Below are 20,699 nucleotides of genomic sequence, written 5' to 3' on the forward strand. Positions count from 1 at the left end.
AGGAAGTATATGTGGGTGGGGAAGCTGAGCTATAGGCAACCCTAACCTGCCCTGCCCCTAGGAGAAGGACTTCGATTCGGATCTTTCTAAATATATTTTGTAACTGAACATGGTGCCTTTGTGCTTTCCGGAAAAAAACAAGTTGCCTACAACAAGCCCTGGGGAAGAGAAGCAAGGGAGACATAGCCACTGGCAGAACAAAGTGAGTATACTTAATCTAAGGGTTTCTATAGATAGCTCAGGCATGCTGATACGGTTTTCCTGCCAAATGATAACTGTGGGTGTGAGGATGAGCCCAAGGCAGAGTTTATTGTACTAGTTTTTGAGGATGTGCTCCAAAAAAAAAGAGGAAGGAAAAGAATTCAGTCAGGTTAGACACTTGGCTTTCAGCCTTATCATACCCTGATCAGGGACCCCAGCCATGCCAGACTTCTGACCTTCACAGACATGAGCTAATCAGTGAATTCTGTTTGAAGCTGCTAAATTTGAAATTCCCAATACAAAGTGCTATCCTTTAAGAAAAATTATAAAGACTTTGCAGCTAGAGGTGCTAACTTCTTGAGTATTTCTAAGGATGTACCATCTTGTCTTCAAATGTATTTGTTATGCTATCTTTATGGAATTCTATGAGTCATCACCTTTACCTAAGGTTTATTTAAAAGTTGCTTCCTGATGTATTCTTATAATTCACTTTAATTTTTTCTCTAAATTTCCTGCATGAAACATAAGCATTCTGAATTCAAATGAATGCACAGTGGAATAAGCATAATAAATTTAACTTACTTTGTGTCTCGAAAGAAAGAAAGAAAGAAAGAAAGAAAGAAAGAAAGAAAGAAAGAAAGAAAGAAAGAAAGAAAAGAAAGGAACTTTAAAAACTAAACCAGAATTCACAAGTGTCCTAGAACATAGAGCAGCATGAAACCCCCAGTGAATATACTGTAATCAGTTCTGGCAATGGGCTTCCTTGAAGGATAAAGATCTCTATTTAATGAATATTTATATGACAGAATTTGTTTCCATGCTCCCAACCTCAGTTACCCTTTTCAGAAATTAAGAGAATTAGACACACTGTTCTCTAGGAGACTCTCCAGCGCTGCAATGTTGAAGTACCACTTTGTGCAAAGCACCCTGCTAAGCACAATGGGGGATACTAAAGTGAAAATGACATAGCCCTTCCCTCCATAGTTCTTAGCCACTTTGGGCCTTATTTTTCTCACCGGAAAACTGGCCAGGTGAGAGGAATCAAGGAGATGTATTTGTAAAGCAGTGACTGCATACGTGCCTTCTAACTGCTACCGATAAACTCATGGGGGGTTTAGATGCTCAAAGGAATTAATGAAAACACAAGTCCTGTTTCAATGTAAACATTAGTGCACATGTGAGAGATGACTCTACTGCATTTACACCTTAACAGCATGAATCTGATGACTTCAGCAGGGCTCACGGCCAATTCTGTTTTTGTGATGGCACCCCACAACAGGTATCCTGTGATCTCCGGAGGCATGTCTCAGGTGCCCCTGTATCCATTCAACCAACCCCAAGTCCACCAAATTTCTGGGAACTCACATGGTTTGGAGCCGCCTCTGTCTATGCAACCTGCCCAGAGATCCTTAAAAGAGGGCAAAGTTTTAGGGGTAAGTGAGATTTCATACTGTGTGCACGGGCCACATGGCTGGAGTCAGGGTTGGGAGGAGGTTTGGAAGTACAGAAACTCCAAAGCCAGAAAGGGGGCTGCAGCTGACCCAGCCTTGCCAAACTCAGGTCCATTAAGAAGTTCAGCTCTACAGCATCACCAGGGCCTCTGTGTGGGGCCTTGTATTATCTATCTTGGGCATTTTAGTAAAGAGAAAGAAAAGCAACAAAGAAGCAGTAAATTGAAATGTCGGTCCTGTTGCCAGAATCCATGTTGACCCATGTGGCCTCCTGAAGAAGGTGGGTCCAGAGAGCCAAAAGGTAGATTCAAAACCTAATGTGCTGGGTGGGACAAGGGAAAGCCCATTTCATTGCTTGGGTGAATGAAGACACGCTTGGATTTTCTTTGTTGTTGTTGTTGTTGTTAATCCTCACCTGAGGATATTTCTCCATTGATCTTTTAGAGAGAGGGAAAGAGAGAGAGAGAGAGAGAAACATCAATGTGAGAGAAACACATTGATTTGTTGCCTCCTGAATGCGCCCAGATCACAGTCTGGGCCTGGGTTGGGGAAGAGCCTGCAACCGAGCTACGTGCCCTTGACCAGATTTGAATCCAGGACCCTTAGGTCTGTAGGCCAATGCTCTATCCACTGAGCCATACCAGCTAGGGCAAGACACGCATGAATTCTGATTCAGGCTGCCTGAGTTCAAATCCTAGCTTCACCCCCATATACAACTCATAGTAATGTCAATGGATACAACCGGTATGGAAGGCTATCTGTATCTGCCAAATTTTAAAATACACAATAATTCAATTTTGAGACTTGTCCTTCAGACATGCCTGTACACATAAGAAATATGACATGTATGAGGTTATTTATTGCAGCTCAGTTTGTTGTAGTGAAACTGGCACAAACGACCCTCAGATTCTTTTACCTGCTGCTGTGAAGCCAAATACACGACACTGTTGCTGATGGAAGGAAGGAAAGTGATTTATTTAGGTGCTGACTACCTGAGAAGATGGCAGGCTCATGCCTTAGCAACCATCTTAATGTCTCAGGGTAGACAAAAGGCTTTTATAGAGGGATTATGGAAAGAAGGGCATTAAGGCATTCTGATGACATTAGTTTCACATTTGAGTTCTCATGTGCATTTGTTGATCTTTTTCATGTCTGTCAGCACCTGTTTTTTTGTTTTTTTTCACTCTCGGTGTGGGCTTTATTTATGGGAACAGGATATTGCAGCCTGGCCAGCCATCGGCATGTATTACACATTTATAGTAGAGGTTAGTGTAAAGGGGAACGGGAACTGCTTCTGCCTGAAACATGCTTAAATATGAAATTATTAATATTTTAGACTGTAAGTTTAATTAGTATATTCTTACTTTTAATCTTTGATTAATCAATTAGATGTGAGGTTTTTACCCTGTTACAATAGGAAAAGAATGGAAACAACCAGAGTATGCATCACTATAATACCAGTTAAATCTATATATTATATGTCTAAAGAATGAAATGTGATGGCGCTATACAAAGGAAGCTCTTTGCCCTTTTTTGTGTGGCTCAGTTGTTTGACTATCATACCATGTGTTCAGAGGTTGCCAGCTCTATTCCCAGCCAGGGCACATGCCCACTGGCAGATGCCATCCCCAGTAGGGGTCGTGCAGGATGCAGCCAATCAATGTTTCTTTCTCATCAATGTTTCTCTCTCTCTCCCTCTTCCTTCCTCTCTCAAATCAATGGTAACATATTTTTAAATACAAAATATCTTTTTTAGATAAAAATAAAACTCCTTGGCTTCTTGTGTAATTATATGGACATACCTCCAAATTATATCATTATTGAGAAAAATGATTGGGGGCAGACATTTTGTATAATTTGCTACCATTCTTAAAAATTTAATGAAATAATATATTTGTTTCTCTGTCATGTTTGTGCTATGTACACATATACAAATACATATTTTATATATATATATATACACACAAATATATATGTGTGTGTGTGTGTGTGTGTGTGTGTGTGTGTGTGTGTTTATGTATCATTTGGGCAAGAATATATTTGTTTCCTACAGCTGCCATGAAGTACTACCAATGGGGTGGCTTAGAACACAAGGAATTTAATGTCTTAGTTCAGAAGTTTGTAATCAGTGTATCCATGGGGCCATGCTCCCTCTGAAGGTTCTAGGGGTGGATCTGTTCCAGGCCAGTCTCCCAGCTTCCGGTAGGTCCTTGGCTTGTGGCAGCATAACTCCCATTTGGCATTCTCCTGTGTGCGGATGTTTCTCTTCACATGGCATTCCTTTAAAAAGATAGCAGTCATATTGGGACCACCCTATTATATTATACCTCATATTAGCTAACTACATCTACATCTACAGCAACCCTATTTGCAAATGAGATCCCATTCGGAGGCACTGGAGGTTTGAACTTGAAACTATTAATTTGAGCCCTGGTCAGAGTTGCTCAGTTGTTAGAATGACGGCCTGTGCACCAAAGGGTCACAGGTTTGATTACTGGTCAAGAGCACATACATGGTTGCAGGTTCAATACCCAGTCCAGTCTGGTCATGTGTGGGAGGCAGCCAATTGATGTGTCTCTCACACATCAGTATTTCAGTCTCTCTCTCTCTCTCTCTCTCTCTCTCTCTCTCTCTCTCTCTCTTCCTCGTCTCTCTCACTCTCTCTCCCACAGTCCCTTCCGCTCTCTTTAAAAATAAATGCAAAAAAATCCTCATGTAAAGATTAACAAATATATATATACTAGAGGCCTGGTGCACAAAAATTTTTGCACTGGCTGGCGGGGGCGGAGGGGGTTTCCCTCAGCCCCACTTGTGCCCTCTCACAGTCTGGGACCACTCCAGAGATAATGACCTGCTGGCTTAGGCCCACTCCTGGGTGGCAGAGGGCAGGCCCAATCCCGAGGTGCCTGCCCCGCAGCTCCTGGTCGGGCTCAGAGCAGGGCCGATTGGGGAGTTGGAGCGCCACCCCCTGTCATGCACAGAGCAGGGTGGATCAGGATGTTGCGCTGCCACCCTCAGTCACGCTCAGGGCAGGACCAATTGGGGGGTTGGGGCGCCGCCCACTCTCACACTCAATGCAGGGTCGATGGGGAGGTTGTGGCGCCACCCCCTGTCACGAACAGAGCAGGGCGGATCACGGGGTTGTGGTGCCACCCCTGTCACATACAGGGCCGGCCGATCATGGTGTTGGGGTGCTGCCCCGGTCAAGCATAGAGCAGGGCCCATCAAGGGGGTTGGGGCTCTGTACCCTGTCACACACAGAGCAGGGCCAATCAGGAGGTTGTGATGTCACCCTCAGTCCCGCTCAGGATAGGGCCAATTCGGGGGTTGGGGCACCACCCCCTGTCACACTCAAGGCAGGGTCGATGGGGAGGTTGGGGCGCCTCCCCCTGTCACCCACAGAGCAGGGCCGATCAGGGGGTTGGGGCGCCTTCCTCTGTCATGAACAGAGCAGAGCAGATAGGGAGGTTGTGGTCCCGCCCCCTGCCACACACAGAGCTGCAGGGCGATCAGGGGGTTTAGGCGCTGCCCTCTGTCATGCTGCTCCAGGAGCCAGGAGGCCTTGCGGCTCCCCTGATCATGGTGCTGGGAGGCATATTACCCTTTTACTATATAGGATGGAGGCCTGGTGCACAGGTGGGGGCCGGCTGGTTTGCACTGAAGGGTGTCCTGGATCAGGGTGGGGGTCCCCACTGAGGTGCCTGGCCAGTCTGGGTGAGGGGCTGAGGGCCATTTTCAGGCTGGCGGGTGACTGAAGCTCCTCCCAACTGCTCCTTTTTTCCTTTTTTTTTTTATTCTGGGATTTATTTACGTTCTATGGCTGTCACTGGAGCTGAGAGCCGGCTTTAGCTCAGGCCTCGGCTCTGAAAGCAGGTTTCTGGACTTTGTTTACCTTTTGTATTTGAAACTTTGTTGTGACTCCAGCTCTGAGATCCGGGCTGACTGAAAGCAGGTTTCTGGGGTTTTGTTTAGCTTCTATATTTGTAACAATGTTTCTTAGAGTTGCAGCTTAGAGCCCAGCAGCAGCAGGCAGGGAACCTGGCTTCCTCCGTCACTGGAGCAAGCAAGCCTCCTGTTTGTGTCAGTAGCCTGGCTGCCGGCTGCCATCCTGGTTGGCAGTTAATTTGCATATCACCCTGATTAGCCAATGGGAAGGGTAGCGAAGTTATGGCTAATTACCATGTTTCTCTTTTATTATATAGGATATACCAGGACCCCAGTGCATGGATTCATGCACATTAAAAGGAAATTAATTAGAAGGTGGCTGGTGGGACGGGACTGGGGAAGAAGGGCTGGACACACCATGAAGCCCACCTCCCGTGGTCCCTTCCCGGCTGGCCACACCTGGGGCAGCGCTGTGGAGGGCATCTGTGGAGTGAGCAGGATCCCTCCAGCAGGTGGGATCCCTCAGCCTGGCCTGTGGGGATTGGGCCGAAACTGGCTCTCCACTATCCACCAAGGCAGTGGTTCTCAACCTTCTGGCCCTTTAAATACAGTTCCTCATGTTATGACCCAACCATAAAATTATTTTCGTTGCTACTTCATAACTGTAATGTTGCTACTGTTATGAATCATAATGTAAATATCTGATATGCAGGATGGTCTTAGGCGACCCCTGTGAAAGGGTCATTCGACCGCCAAAGGGGTCGCGGCCCGCAGGTTGAGAACCGATGCCCTAAGGGGTTCCAGGTTGCAAGAAGGTGGTTTTCAGGTGACGCACCCTGCAATCAGGCTCCCTCCTCTATGGTTCCAGGGTGCATCACCCAAGAACTGCAGCTGCCAAGTCACCACAGCTGGGCAGCTCCTGTGTTGAGCGTCAGCCCCATGGGGGTCAGTGACCATCATAGCTACCTGTTGGATAGTCAGACAGTTGCTTAGCCTTTTATATATATATAGGTTAATTCGATGAGGAAGAGAAGACCCAATCAAATCCAAAGCAATATTCCAAAGAAATAAAAGATGAGCAGAAAGAGTTATCTCCAAAATGATGTTCATTGCAGTATTGTTTAAATACAGAAACATATTATACCTGCCCAATATATCTGGGCAATCCTTAAAAAAACATATATTTAGAGAATACTTAATACCATGGGCACGTAGTCATAATGAAATATTAAGTTAAATATGCAGTCATTTTTTATTATCAGTGGATATATTTGAAAAAAATAATCGAAGGCTATACACCAAAATATAAATATTTGTTTTCTTTGAGTGGGGTGAAATTATGGGAAGTATTGTTTCAGTTGTACATTTTAAATAGGGCTCTATTGACCAAGAGAACAAAATATTTATTAAAATTAAAAGGAAGCACAAGGGAGCAGGGTTAAGATCCAGCCTGAGAAACAAAGGTGTCAGCTTCTGGCTCCCCTGACAGGCCATCCAGATCCTGATCGGCCTGATACACATTGGCCTGGGCATCATCCTGGGGACCACCCTGCCTGGGGGCTACACAGCTATCTCATTCTATGGAGGCTATCCCTTCTGGGGAGGCGTCTTGGTAAGTAATGTCAGTCGCCCTGCAAGTGAGTTCCAGAAAGTGCCAACATACTCAGTTCCACCTTAGCAAGTGGTGTATTTTGCTGCAGAATATTTCCAGCCAATAGACTACATGGGCCGCTTTCTAATTAGCCCACCTCAATAGAGCATGTGGGCTGTGAAACCAGCTCAGGCCTTGTTCACCAAGAATATTAGTCCTCTTGGGAAGCCACAAACTGGGTGGCTAAACAACAGACATTTATTATCTCATAGTTCTGGATGCTGGAAGTCCAAGATCAAGGTGTGGGAAGGGTTGTTTCTCCCGAGGCCTTTCTCCTTGGTATGTAGATGGTCATCTTCCTCCTTGTGTCTTCACCTGGTTTACCCTTTGTGTGTGTCTGTGTCCTCATATCTCTTCTTATAAGAACATCAGTCAAACTGGATTAGGGCCCACCCATATAACCTCATTTAACTTTAATCACTTCTTTAAAGGCACTATCTTCAAATTTAGATGCTCTTCAACGTAATGATGGAGTTACATTTCAATAACCCATCGTAAATTGAAAATATCCTGAGTCTTCCCTAGCTGATTTGGCTCAGTGGAAAGAGTTGGCCTACTGACTGAAAGGTCTCAGGTTCGATTCCGGTCAAGGGCATGTGCCTGGGTTGAGGGCTCGATTCCCAAGGTGGGGCACACAGGAGGCAGCCAATCAATGATTCTTTCTCAGCATTGATGTTTCTATCTCTCTTTCCCTCTCCTTTCCTCTCTATAATCAGTAAAAAAAAATATTTTTTAAGAAAACTGCATAAAATACTACACTACAAAGAATGGGTGGCTTACCATCATGATCTCATGGCTGACAGGGAGCTCAGGCTGGCTGCTTCTGTCCAGCATCACCAGAGAGTATCTTACCACATGCTGCTCACCTGGAAAAGTTAAAAGTTCAAAATCCAAAGTACAGTTTCTACTGAATGCATGTGGCTTTCACACCAATGTAAAGTCAAAAAAATCAGAAGTCCAACTATAGTGAGTCTGGAAACAACTATACAGTCACATTTGGAGGTCCTAGGGGTTTGGACTTCAAAAGATGGATTATGAGGAGATAAGATTCAGGTAATAACAAGTGACAGCCCTGCAAGGTGCCATTGCCCCAGAGTGGGCAGCTTTCTAATTGGCCCACCTCAGAGGTAAGGAAACCTTTTCCTAGTTCATCAGCCCAGTGCACACATGTTGTTCAAATCAGGCCCACAGCTGGAGCTCCAGGAGAAGAACATTTCCACCAGGGGTTCAGAGTGTCTGTCCAGTCACAGAACAGTCATGAAGCAGTAGGGACTCAATCTGGGGTTCACTGATGGGCTCAGAGTCCACCTTTTTGCAAAATATTTGTTATATTAGATGTTTTTGTTTGCTTGTTTTTTCTGGAAAGGCCCACCATTTTTATCACATTCTCAGGGTGACCTAGAACCCCTTAAAAGGTTAAGAACAACAGGTCCTTTCTCTTCTCCAATATATTGCCTTTATGATTCTTTTCCATTTTCCTTAGTGTCTTCCCTCCTACACACATACACACACACACACACACACACACCACGCAATCCAATCCTTTTCTCACCAACCATCTCCTTTTCTACCTGCTATTACAGTTTTTCTCTCAACTCACATATCTATAACCCAAGGCAACTTTTCTCACAAATGGCAAAACTCTAGAGTAACCTGGACATCAGCCAAGTCACCATATACCATGAGATTTAAATAAAATAGCCTGTAGTTGTCCACCACCCTCACACACAGACACAGCATCTGAAAAATGGTAGGATTTCGATTCTTGGGAGTATTTTTGTCTGAGCACCTGCTCTCTCTTGATCCCATTCGTGTCTCATCTTCTGAGGCCTAGGTACTCTCACTGTTTTGCACAGACCCAAATTTGGAACTCAGCCAACCACAGACACCTGTGTGTATACCAGACTTCTGTGGAGTTGGGGAAATGGAGAAGACTAACACCACAGCCACAAAACAGTTCCTATTGAGTATTAGATTCTCTTAAGGCATTTCAAAGGCCTTAGTGGCCATCTCCCCTTCCACCAGGCTGCTCAGGTCTCATCAGCCCTCATGACACCATCCACCCTTTTTCCTGCAGGACACTTAGGCTCTTTGTTGCCTTTTGACTCCAGGGCTATCTAAAGATCATATGGTCCTCCTTCAAACCAAAGGCCCTCTCCTTAGGTACGTCAGAAAGACCATCAGTTTACATAGGGCTGAGTAAAGCATTTATTAAACCATACCTGATGCCCTCGCTGACCCTCACTAACATCAGGGAATCCCATTAGCCACTATGCTTGCAGAACACCAATGTTGAAATAAATGCACTCAATCTACCTGTTACACTCGTAGTTGTTCCGCACCGTAGAGATGCAACATTCTTCTGAGTAACTAAAAGAACTAAAAGGTACTCACCAAATTGTAGATGGGCAAGGACTGACCTTGGGCTTGTATCTCAAAGCAGTGAAAATGCAAGAACCCCTTCCTTCTTCCCTCAGAGCCCCCGTGCCTGAGTATTGGTATTCACAATGAAAACTTACTCTAGCCACCTGTACCTTCTAAGAGGAATGCCATTTTTCTTCTGGGTGGCCAACAAGATATGCATGTGGGAAAATAAAAGGCAATAAAAGAAGTAATTGTATTGAGTATCTACTATGCATAGCAAGCATGTCAAACTCAAAGTCTAACACAGGCCAAATAAACAAGATTTAAGTTCATGTGGGTCGCAAATAAACAAAAGCTTCAATTTTCATAGAAATGTAGGTTTATTTCAATAGGGGCATGCTGAATACAAAGGGCTGAAATAAATGAGTAATAATTAACATAAAATAATAGAACATTTTAATAAAAATTAATATTTTTTCTTAAACATTAACTTACCAGAAACTGAATAACTACACAAATTAATAAATGTAACGCAAATAAACCTATTTTCTCGTTCTCTGAAAGTGAAGTATTTCCTGTTGTGCACACCAAACTAATCAGTCCAAGACTAATGACGTGGCAATTGGCTGCTAATATATTCGCTGCTAGTATTAGTGGAGAGAAACGGTGAGCCTGTGCATAAGGCAAGTAAGGGAAATGAATACAACACGATTATGATAATCAGTCATTATCGAACATTGTACTCTGTTATTAATAATTATGTATAACAGGATATTGTAAATATTAAGTAACAACACTTTTATTAAAATGTTTCTTACATACCATTATATTGGCTGGGCTGCAAAAATATTTGTTGTGGGCCTAATGCAGCCCGCAGGCCGTGAGTTTGACATGCTTGATGTGCAGGATCTACTATGTACAGGATCTAAATGTCAGAGGCAAGTGACAAATTATCCTCATATATAAAGAACCAGGGTCTGTCATGACGTAAACATCTGGATGGACAACCGAACACCAGGCTAGGGTCCTGGCCGGCGTGGCGGGAGTCAGTCCTGGGTCCTGTTGGCCTGTGGGATGGCGGTGGGAGGGAGCTGTGGGAGTGGAGCCATGCTGTCACCGGACTGGCCTCTGATGCCCGTAGGCTCTGGGGAACCAGAGCCATGCTGCAATCTGGGAATCTTGGTCCCTCTCCACCCCGGCCCGCAGGCCCTGGAAATCAGAGCCATGCTGCGATGGGACTGGACCCTACCTGAGGGGTCCCAGATTGTGAGAGCGTGCAGGCTGGGCTGAGAGACCCCCCCGAGTGCATGAATTTTCCTGCACCGGGCCTCTAGTCTCATGATAATAACACTTAGGAAGATATATAGTTTCTCCCATTTTTTGAAGAGGAAATATACACTAAGAAAAATTAATAACTTACCTAAGATCACATGAGTTTCAAGTTAGAGTTTAAAACCAGGTATACTGGATTCTAAAAGATATATTATCCCAATTCACTGCCCTGTCTAGTGATGCAAAATAGCTCTTCCTCCCTTCTTTCCTTCCTTTTTCCCTTCCTTCCTTTATTAATTAATTGATTGATTTTCCACAAGTTGAGTGGGAGGTCCCAGTAGAGGATCCTAGCATGTATGAGAGAATATGTGTGAGACCAAAAACATGGAAGCCTGGAGGTGGGGCCCTGACCTGTGACCACTTTCTGAACTCCCTCTCTTCTGTGCCAGTTCATCATTTCAGGATCCCTCTCAGTGGCATCAGAACAGCTACCAAGATCTTCTTGCCTGGTAAGTCACATCCTGAGACAGGCTCTCTGAACCATGGACTCTTAGGAGAGACACACAGCAGGGGAAAGAAGCTCACACACAATGTCTCCTTCATCCTTGCACCTACTTATAACCAGACACAGGGCACTGACACGCATGCTCACTCATACTCACAAGACCACATGAACCTGGACAGAATCACAAATGGGAAAGAGTCCAGAAGTTTCGGTGGAAGGAAAGGCACCTTCAGGGTGTGGAGAGACAGAGAAAAGAACTTTCCTAAGAGGATCTTATAAGAGGAAGCAAAAAGCTACCTGGGGTGCAGGGCTCCCCTCCAGCAGAGCAGGCACTGACTGTCTGCAGCACATGGAGCCCAGTTCCAACATTTCTACAGGGAAGCCAGGGGAGGCTCAGGCAAAGGAATCCTTCCAAACAAGTTCTGTGAATTAAAGTGGACAAGGCTTTGTGGTCCTCAAGCACTGGACCAAAAAAGTACCTTTGTTTCTCTTATGAGCAGGTTATGTGGGGCAAGGAGCCCCAAACTGAACCAGTCCCAAACCAGATGAGATCTATTTTAAAATCTCCACAGGGAAGATCAATTCTGGGCATGCCTCTCTGCACATGGGCCAGAATCATGGAGCATCAGAACCTGTCACATCCTAAAACACTTGGGCTAAATCTTCAGGCCATTTCCTGTGAGATAAATTACTCAAGTGTTTCCTAAACATTATTCATGGGATACTTATCGCACGAGATACTTCATGAAGATGGTTAGATAAACTTGGGAGGGATTTCTATTTAGTAGTCTCCTCTCTAGGTGATCCTTAATCCTTGTTAAAGACTCTGAGAAGTCCTGCAAAAAAGACCTATTTAACTTTGTTCAACCCAGGTGTTTTCAAAGTTAATTTTCCATCAAATCCATTTTGAAAAATATATCTCTTTACTTGCCTCACATCTAGGGTTCTATGAATTCACATTATGAAGCACTTGTTGAGTCTCTGCTCATCTCAGCTGCAATTGTTTTCCTCTCTCATACTGTCTCTCTGTGTCTTCTTCAGCTGAAAGGTAGCATGGGCCTGAGTATCACCAGTGCAATCTGCTCTGTGCTTGGAATCATGCTCTTCATTACAGATATGGTTATCATCTCCCTAAGTGTCCACAGCAGCTCCCATCCTTACAGTGAAATGGTAAGTATCCCTCTTGACCAACGCTCCTTTGGGCTTCACCTGAGCTATCTTTAGGAAATCATTGGAAAACCCCACCAAGCTTCTTCACCAAACACCAAAGAAAACAGAGGTGTTCTCAGAATCACAACAGTTTCAAGTCCCTTACCTGTAGCTTTATTGCTGTTACTCTAAGCATGTGACTTTTCTTAGTATCGCTTTCCATGTTTATAAAATATTACCTACCTTTTGATATTGTTCAGAAAATTAGATGAAGTTATACAGATAATGCACTGGTACCCACCAACCTGTACATTTACTCACATGCTCACCTTCGTGCCCATCTTCATGGACAAAGAGGTCATCAAAGGTGTTCAGAAAAGGAGCAGATAGTGAACATTTAGGTTTTGCAGGCCATCTGGTCTCTGTTGCAAGTACTCAACCCATTGTGAAAGCAGCCATAGAAATGTATAAATGAATGCACCATCCCATACCAGTGCTATAAAGTAGAAATGTAATGTAATCCTCGAATGTGACTTTACATTTTCTAGTCTCTGTATTAGAAAGTGAAAAAATAACAGGTGAAATTAATCTTAATAATACATTTATTTGACTCAATAAATCCAAAATGTCATTTTAATATGTATTAAAAACTATCAATTCAATATTTTGTGTTTTGGGGGCCACATCTTTGAAATCCAGTGTGTATTTTACATTTACAATACATCGCAAGTCCTCGGGAGCCACTTGGCTACTAGATGGGAAATTGCAGCTATAGATGAGTCTTCATGTAAAACCAATGTCTGTTTCTGCACAGCAGCCCTGTCCTCTCTGCCCATCCAAGGTTATTACTTCATGTGTTTCTCTCTTCTCCCTAATCCCCACCTCCCTTCTACATCATTGTGTGCTGTTTGCTACAGCTTTTCCATCAGCATCTGAATACACTTTTGTTTTCTTTCATCCTAAAAAACAAACCAACCTTCTCTCAGTTACTTTAGCTATCATCCCATTTCTCTTTCCCTCTCTGCAGTAAAGTCCTTAAAACAATTATCTACCTCACAGTCTCCAATTCTCTCCTCTCATAATCTCTTAAACCCACTATTAATCTCGTAAACCCACTATAGGCATACTTTCAGCCTCACTTCTCCAAAAGCCTCCTCTGCTCAAAGTCCCCCATCATTCCTCCTCTTTGGTGGATTTCCCAGTGGCTCCCAGGCCCTGATGCTGGTGTTCCTGCACCCATGCTGGTTGCTCTCTTCTCTGTCCCTTTTGCTGGTTCTTATTCTTTCCCCAATTTCTCACGCTCAGTTCTCAATCTTCTTCTGTTTCTCTCTCTACTCCCTGTCTTGGCAGTGTCATCCAATCTGGTGACTTGAAACACTTTCTCTATGACAATGACTTCAAATGCATAGTTTCCGTAAAACATCTCTCACAAACTTCAGTCTCTTGTATCCAGTTGTCCACTCACCATCTTGAAATTAACCTATCCAAAGCTAATCTCCAGATTTTACTTCCCAAACCTTCTCTCAGGTTGCCTTTTCCAGGTTGATGGCAACTGTATCCAAAAACCTGGTGAAATCTTTGACCCAATCTGTGTTTCCTGCATCTCCCAGGAAACACTTCAGGGAATCCTGCTGGTTTCACCTTTGAGCATCCAGAATCCAGTCACTTTCACCAGTTTCTCAGTCACCAAACTGGCTAGAGCCACCACCACCTGACTTCTAATCTCAGTTCTGCCAATTTCTGATAGGAACTCTTCCATTCTGGCCACCCCCACACTTTTGGCCTCACTCCAGAAGAAGGAGGGCTGGACTTCAACATAGCTTAGCAAAAGATGACCCAAGGGACAGGGTGCTCTAAGATCTCAACAAGCATTAATAATACTCTCCAAATAATAACTAAGCTGCTTGAGGAACCCTTCTTCCTCGTGGGAGGGTGTTTTTTATTTTATTTTTCAATTACCGTTGATATACAATACTATATTAGTTTCAAGTATACAGCATAAAGATTAGACAGATATAACTTATGAGGTGACTACATACTCTATACTGTACTTTAATTTACCTCCCTGTGGCTATTTTTATAACTCCCTATCTGTACTTATTAATAACCTTCACCATTTTCACCCATTCCCCCAGCCCTCCTCCTATTAGAAGCTTTCTTTATAAAACTGTTTTTGTTTAAAAAACAGATTTGAAAAGGACCAGCATCATTTGTAAAGGCTCCTCCTCCCCATGCTTCTGTGGTTCCTTGATTAAAGCATCACCATCCTGCCATTCCCTTTGCCTAGACACCAACCCCACATCATTGAATCTTCTACTGAGAATGAATCTGTGTTTCCTCGTGCCCTATTTTTGGTTCTTTTATAGCTCTTACTAAGTCTGATTTAAATTATGACTACCTCCATCTGTATCTGCCTCCCTCACCAGATTGTGCCTCTCGGGATGCTTTTTCAGTCTTTCGTAGCAAACAGATGTTTAATAAGTGCTTGATAAATTGAGAGGGAAGAGAAGGAAAGTGCTAAGGAGGGGTCTCTCCTCGAGGGAGGATTCTCTGAGCAGGCAGCTATCACCAATGCCATTTTAAAAATCATAATTGACAAACATTTGTTTGGTGCCTACTGTGTGCCATACACTTTTACTTTCATATATATTTTTTTAATATATATTTTATTGATTTTTTTCACAGAGAGGAAGGGAGAGGGATAGAGAATTAGAAACATTGATGAGAGAGAAACATCAATCAGCTGCCTCCTGAACACTCCCCACTGGGGATGTGCCTGAAACCAAGGTACATGCCCTTGACTGGAGTCAAACCTGGGACCCCTTGGTCCGCAGGCCAATGCTCTATCCACTGAGCCAAACCGGTTAGGGCTCACTTTCATATTTATTCTCTCCTGTCGTTGGAATCCAAATCGTTATTGAGGTCATTCATCTCTTTTCCTTTCTTGATTAAGGTGGATTCTACCTAAACTCACCCCTGATACAGTGGGAGATCCCATTTTCCTGAGCATTGTTGGAGAACAGCAAAGGAAGGGCTTAGATGTCTCCTGGTGCTCACCTGAAATTGACTACTGCTGAATTAGTTCCATTTAAGGATCCTTTTACTGACTGTTTACCCAAGTTAAAGACAGTCCCAATTGCTTCTCTCCTCAAAATGCCACAGTCACAAGCCTGGAAGATTGTTTTAGTAGCTGACTTTCTCTGAAGGTTCAGAGGGATGGTGGAGGTAACTACTGATGCCTGGAGGTTAGACATCCCTGCTTTGTAATGTGTTAATTTCTCATAAGATACCTTTCTTTGCAGATTCCACTTTCCCTTCATGTTTCTAAGTCCCGTCTTTCTCCTCTATTCATCTTTCTTTGCTCTTTCTGAGGACTGCCCATACTCCCAAATTTCTATTCACTTCCTACACGAAACAGTTTCACTCTTTTACTACTTGTTCCAGACCCCATCCTTAGTTCTTGTGCCCTGTACCTGACAGAAATCATTAACGCTTTTCCCTAAACAATGACAATTCTTTTCCTTAGAACAACACAGGAAGTAAGTGTTAAAATAACTCTTTTACAAACACACTTGACCCTCAAAAAACCTGGTGAGATCATTTCTCCATGAGGCTGAGATGAGGTTAGAGGTTTTCCTTAAAGCCCTAACCATGGTCCATTGCAGAGCCATGCTCTGAGCCAGACCTCACACTCCCGGGCAGCCCTCATGATGTCCGTGTTCCTCCTGGTTTCAGGCCTCTGGAGTAGCTACTTCTGCCGTGCTGTTCGTCTTTATCCTCCTGGAGTTATGCATTGCCTGCATGTCTGCCCACTTTGGCTGCAAACTGGTCCGCTGTTCACATAACAACGTCAGTTTTTAGGATCCTCAGTGGGTGGAAAGATGCCCCAAAGAGTATGAGAACTAATGAGGTTGTCTGGCTACCCCTTCCCACGCAGGTGCACAGGGAATCCCAGAATGTCTAAAGGCCTTTGTGCATACATAGTTTGCACTAATGCACCTCCTGTGCCTGTCTTTTTCAGGGCACTGTGGTCTTCCAAACTGTCTACGTGACAAACCCAGTGGCCAATGCAGAACCAGTGAACTCACCACCGTCTTATTCCAGTGAGGTCCAGGATTCCAAATAAGCCAAAGGTTCTAGAAGCGTCGTTCCCTGGAACCAAAATAGAACTCCCTTTCTGGGCTTCTGAAACTCACCTTCTTCCTCCCCTGACAAACTAAGTAAAATATCTTTCCAGCTGTTGGCACCTTGGACTTCATTCATTTCAGCTTGGTTACTCATGCTGTTCCTCCATTTAAAAGGAGACAGGACTTTAAAGTGGATTTGAGCAAAGAGGTCCTCCCTAGGACATCCACCTGTGGGAAGTCCAGTGCACATATTCATGTGCTTACCTGTGTGAGCTTATGAGCTAGTGAAACAAATGTCTAGACAACCCCAGCTTCATTCTCCCAATCATTCACTCACTGAATAAAAGTGCACTGAGCATTTAATATGTTCAAAACTCTATTCATGGCAGGAAGAGGGTGAACATGGAACATGCAAAGTCCTTGACTTCAAGGAACTTCTGCCTCACAAGAGAAGAATATGCAAGCAGTTTTCTTTAACATTAAAGACAGAATGTGGGGATAGTACAGAGAGATCAGAGAGGGAAATGTTTTATTCTGGCAGTGAAGGGGGAAGCAGAAAACAAGCCTGGTTGAGGAGGCAGCATTTGTTGGAACATTAAAGGAGGTAGTGTGGTTTTTATATTGTTGTTTTTTAGTGCAATAACAAACCACAATTTTGAGAAAAACTTTGGAGAGAGTCATCCACTAAAATTATTAGGGGTTTTTTTATATGCTGTTTGCACCAGTGCAATATTACTCAAGAATAAACATTGTCTTAAGATATCTTCCAAAGTTATGAGGCTATTGTATCTTCATTAAATAAAGGATAGTGACTCATTTAAAGAGAAATGGTTATATCTTTAACTTCTAAATTTGCACACTTTCATTTATTGTTATCCATGATGGCCAACTGGCCCCCTAAATGTTATGTGCAAATAATAGAAATAATCTCTCAATTCCAGGTGCCATCATATTTTCCTTTGCTACATAGCCTGGCAATGACTTATAATTTTATTACTAAATACAAACTTATTTTACTAAAAAGTATTTTTAGTCTCTGACTTTACCTAAGAAGTTTCCTCTCAATAGCTTGCTGTTCATAGCTCTGTCTTTTTCTGCACCTACATCTTTTCTGATTAGAGAGCCTTAGGCTGCCCATCATCTCGTCAGGAATGGCTGAGGTTCCAAGGCCCCCAGTGCATTTTCTAGAACTTAACAGGCCTTAGGAAATGACAGTCAACAAAAATGACAGATGGAGCAAGTAATAAGCTGATTTAGACCAGCCCTCCACCTATCTGTTTTGTAAGCTGAGCCCAATATTAGTACAGTGAGCTCCCCATAAGGGGTTGGCTTATTTGGACCATTCATGGAAGGCTGGATTGTCAGAGTAAGTCTGGCCCTGTCTCCTATTGTTGCCTCTCACTGCCCCGTCCAATTTGACATCTTCTCTCTCCACAGATCTCCAATCCTCCATGTTGATCTTACACCCTTTTCTCAGAGCCTCCTTCCTGACTTACTGACCTCTGAGTTAACATAGACACTCCAGATGTGTCTTACCTCCTACATGTGCATCATCTCAGAGAAAGCATCTTCTAACACACCTGGTGCTTCTCCAGAGAGGGATACCTCCCACCTGTGCTGCTGAAATCACCATGGGGCTAGTTGGAAAAGGGCCCCTTTCTTATCCTACTACCTACTCTATTAGTTCTGTGTACTAGGCCCTTATCCCCAAAGGCTCATTCATCAGCTGGAGGTGATAGCTCACTGCCTCCACCCAGTAGGCAATAAAAGTGTGTGCTTGTTCTGCATCACCCCACAAGTCATTACTCTGCACACATCCCTTTACTCCAATTCTCTTTAAAACAATGACACACAAAAGCTAGAAGAGACCTTGGAGTTCTCTGGATAAATGCAAACCCCGAGGTAGAGTGGGCAGAAATATTCCCAGATTATCAAGCCAGCTAGGAGCACAGGCAAGACCAAAACTCCAGGAGGCCAGTCCAGGGCTCCTTGAAGAAGCAGAGACGTGGTGGGAAAAGCAATGTGATTAAGGTCAGAAGACAGGTTTTTGTTTTGTTTGTTTTGTTTTGTGTGTTTTTTTTCACCTGAGCAAACACTACTCTCATTCTTACTTTCTCCAACACCTTCATTCCTCATTCCAAAGACAATGTCATCAATGCCCCACCCCCCCATGTTGCCAAGCTCAATGGTTCTTTTTCTTTCCTTATCTTTCTTGGCCTCTGCAGGATTTGACCCAACAATCCACTCTTAATTTAAAACAGTCTCCTGATTCTGCTCCAGTGTCTCCACATGCCCTCCTCATTCTTCTACAATAGCTCCTCTTTCTCCTCTTGTGCCTCAAGCTTTGCTCCCCAATATGGCACTTCCCTTGGTCCTCTTCTAATTTTACGTACTCATTTCTGGGGACTTGAGATTCAAATGTGCTAATCAGTGCACGAAAATACTGCAAAGTATTTATACCACTATCCAACTAGGCCTTGGTTCCCAGGACCCATCAACAACCAATTGGGATTTCTTATGAAAGAGGTTGTCCTCTATCCTGCCTCATATGCTGCCACTCTTATTCACCAGTAGGAAGTCCTAGCCAAGCAATCAGATAAGAAGAAAAAATAAAAGGTATTCAAATTGGATTAGAAGGAGAAAAACTGTCCTTACTTGAGATAACATAGTACTCTATTAGAGAACCCTGAGGAATCCAACTATTAGAACTGATAAATGAATTCAGTAAAGTAGCAGGATATAAAATAAATATACAGAAATCAATTGTATTTTTATACACCAATAGTGAACTGACAGAAAGGGAAATGAAGAAAACATTCCCATTCATAATTGATTAAAAAAGAATAAAAACCTAGAAATAAATTTAACCAAGGATGTAAAAGTTATCTACTCAAAATATTATAAGACACTAATATCAATTGATGCAGAAAAAGCATTTGACAAAATTCAACACCCATTTTTGATAAAAACTCTCAGCAAGGTGGGAGTAGAAGGATCATACCTCAACATAATAAAAGCCATATATGACAGGCCCACAGCCAACATCATACTCAACGGACAAAAACTAACACCATTTCCCCTAAGAACAGGAACAAGACAGGGATGCCCCCTCTCACCACTCCTGTTCAACATAGTACTGGAAGTGTTAGCCATTGCAATTCGGCAAGAAGAAGAAATAAAAGGCATCCAAATTGGAAAAGAGGAAGTAAAACTGTCCTTATTTGCAGACGACATGATATTATACATACAAAACCCTAGAGATTCCATCAAAAAGCTATTAGACTTAATACATGAATTTGGCAATGTAGCAGGATACAAAATTAACCCCAAGAAATCTGAGGCATTTCTATACACCAATAGTGAACTTTCAGAAAGAGAGATTATAAAAACAATCCTGTTTACCATTGCACCGAAAAAAACTAAGCTACCTAGGAATAAACTTAACTAAAGAGGTAAAAGACCTCTACTCAGAAAACTACAGGACGTTGAAAAAAGACATAGAGGAAGACATAAACAGATGGAAGAACATACCGTGTTCATGGATTGGTAGAATCAACATCATTAAAATGTCCATACTACCCAAAGCAATCTATAAATTCAACGCACTTCCCATTAAAGTACCAACAGCATACTTCAGAGATCTAGAACGAACTTTCCAAAAATTCATCTGGAATAAAAAAAGACCCCGAATAGCTGCAGCAATCCTGAAAAAGACCAAAGTAGGTGGGATCTCAATACCAGATATCAAGTTGTATTACAAAGCCACTGTTCTCAAAACTGCCTGGTACTGGCACAAGAATAGGCATATAGATCAATGGAATAGAATAGAGAGCCCAGAAATCGGCCCGAACCAATATGCTCAATTAATATTTGACAAAGGAGGCAAGAACATACAATGGAGCCAAGATAGTCTCTTCAATAAATGGTGTTGGGAAAATTGGACAGATATATGCAAGAAAATGAAACTAGACCACCAACTTACACCATACACAAAAATAAACTCAAAATGGATAAAGGACTTAAATGTACGACAGGATACCATAAAAATTCTAGAAGAATCCAAAGGCAAGAAAATCTCAGACATATGCCGAAGC

At 43.0% G+C, this 20,699-nt stretch overlaps 2 protein-coding genes across 2 annotated transcripts in view; both read left to right on the top strand.

The window, feature by feature from the left end:
• LOC132241106 (membrane-spanning 4-domains subfamily A member 8-like) overlaps positions 1–18,325 on the top strand; it is a 40,633-nt gene extending 22,308 nt beyond the window's left edge. The window contains exon 8 of the mRNA XM_059709226.1: positions 18,167–18,325. The gene's annotated coding sequence lies outside the window, so the exon portion shown is untranslated. The remainder of the gene's footprint in view (positions 1–18,166) is intronic.
• LOC132241105 (membrane-spanning 4-domains subfamily A member 8-like) lies at positions 1,415–17,072 on the top strand. The gene is made up of 6 exons (XM_059709225.1): positions 1,415–1,634; positions 7,027–7,149; positions 11,274–11,333; positions 12,371–12,499; positions 16,214–16,327; positions 16,500–17,072. The coding sequence occupies exons 1-6, from the start codon at positions 1,416–1,418 to the stop codon at positions 16,602–16,604; spliced, it is 750 nt and encodes a 249-aa protein (XP_059565208.1). The 5' UTR covers position 1,415; the 3' UTR covers positions 16,605–17,072.
• Positions 18,326–20,699: the final 2,374 nt, after the last annotated feature.

The sequence above is a fragment of the Myotis daubentonii genome, chromosome 9, assembly GCF_963259705.1.
Source record: "Myotis daubentonii chromosome 9, mMyoDau2.1, whole genome shotgun sequence".
Taxonomy (NCBI): Eukaryota; Metazoa; Chordata; class Mammalia; order Chiroptera; family Vespertilionidae; genus Myotis; species Myotis daubentonii.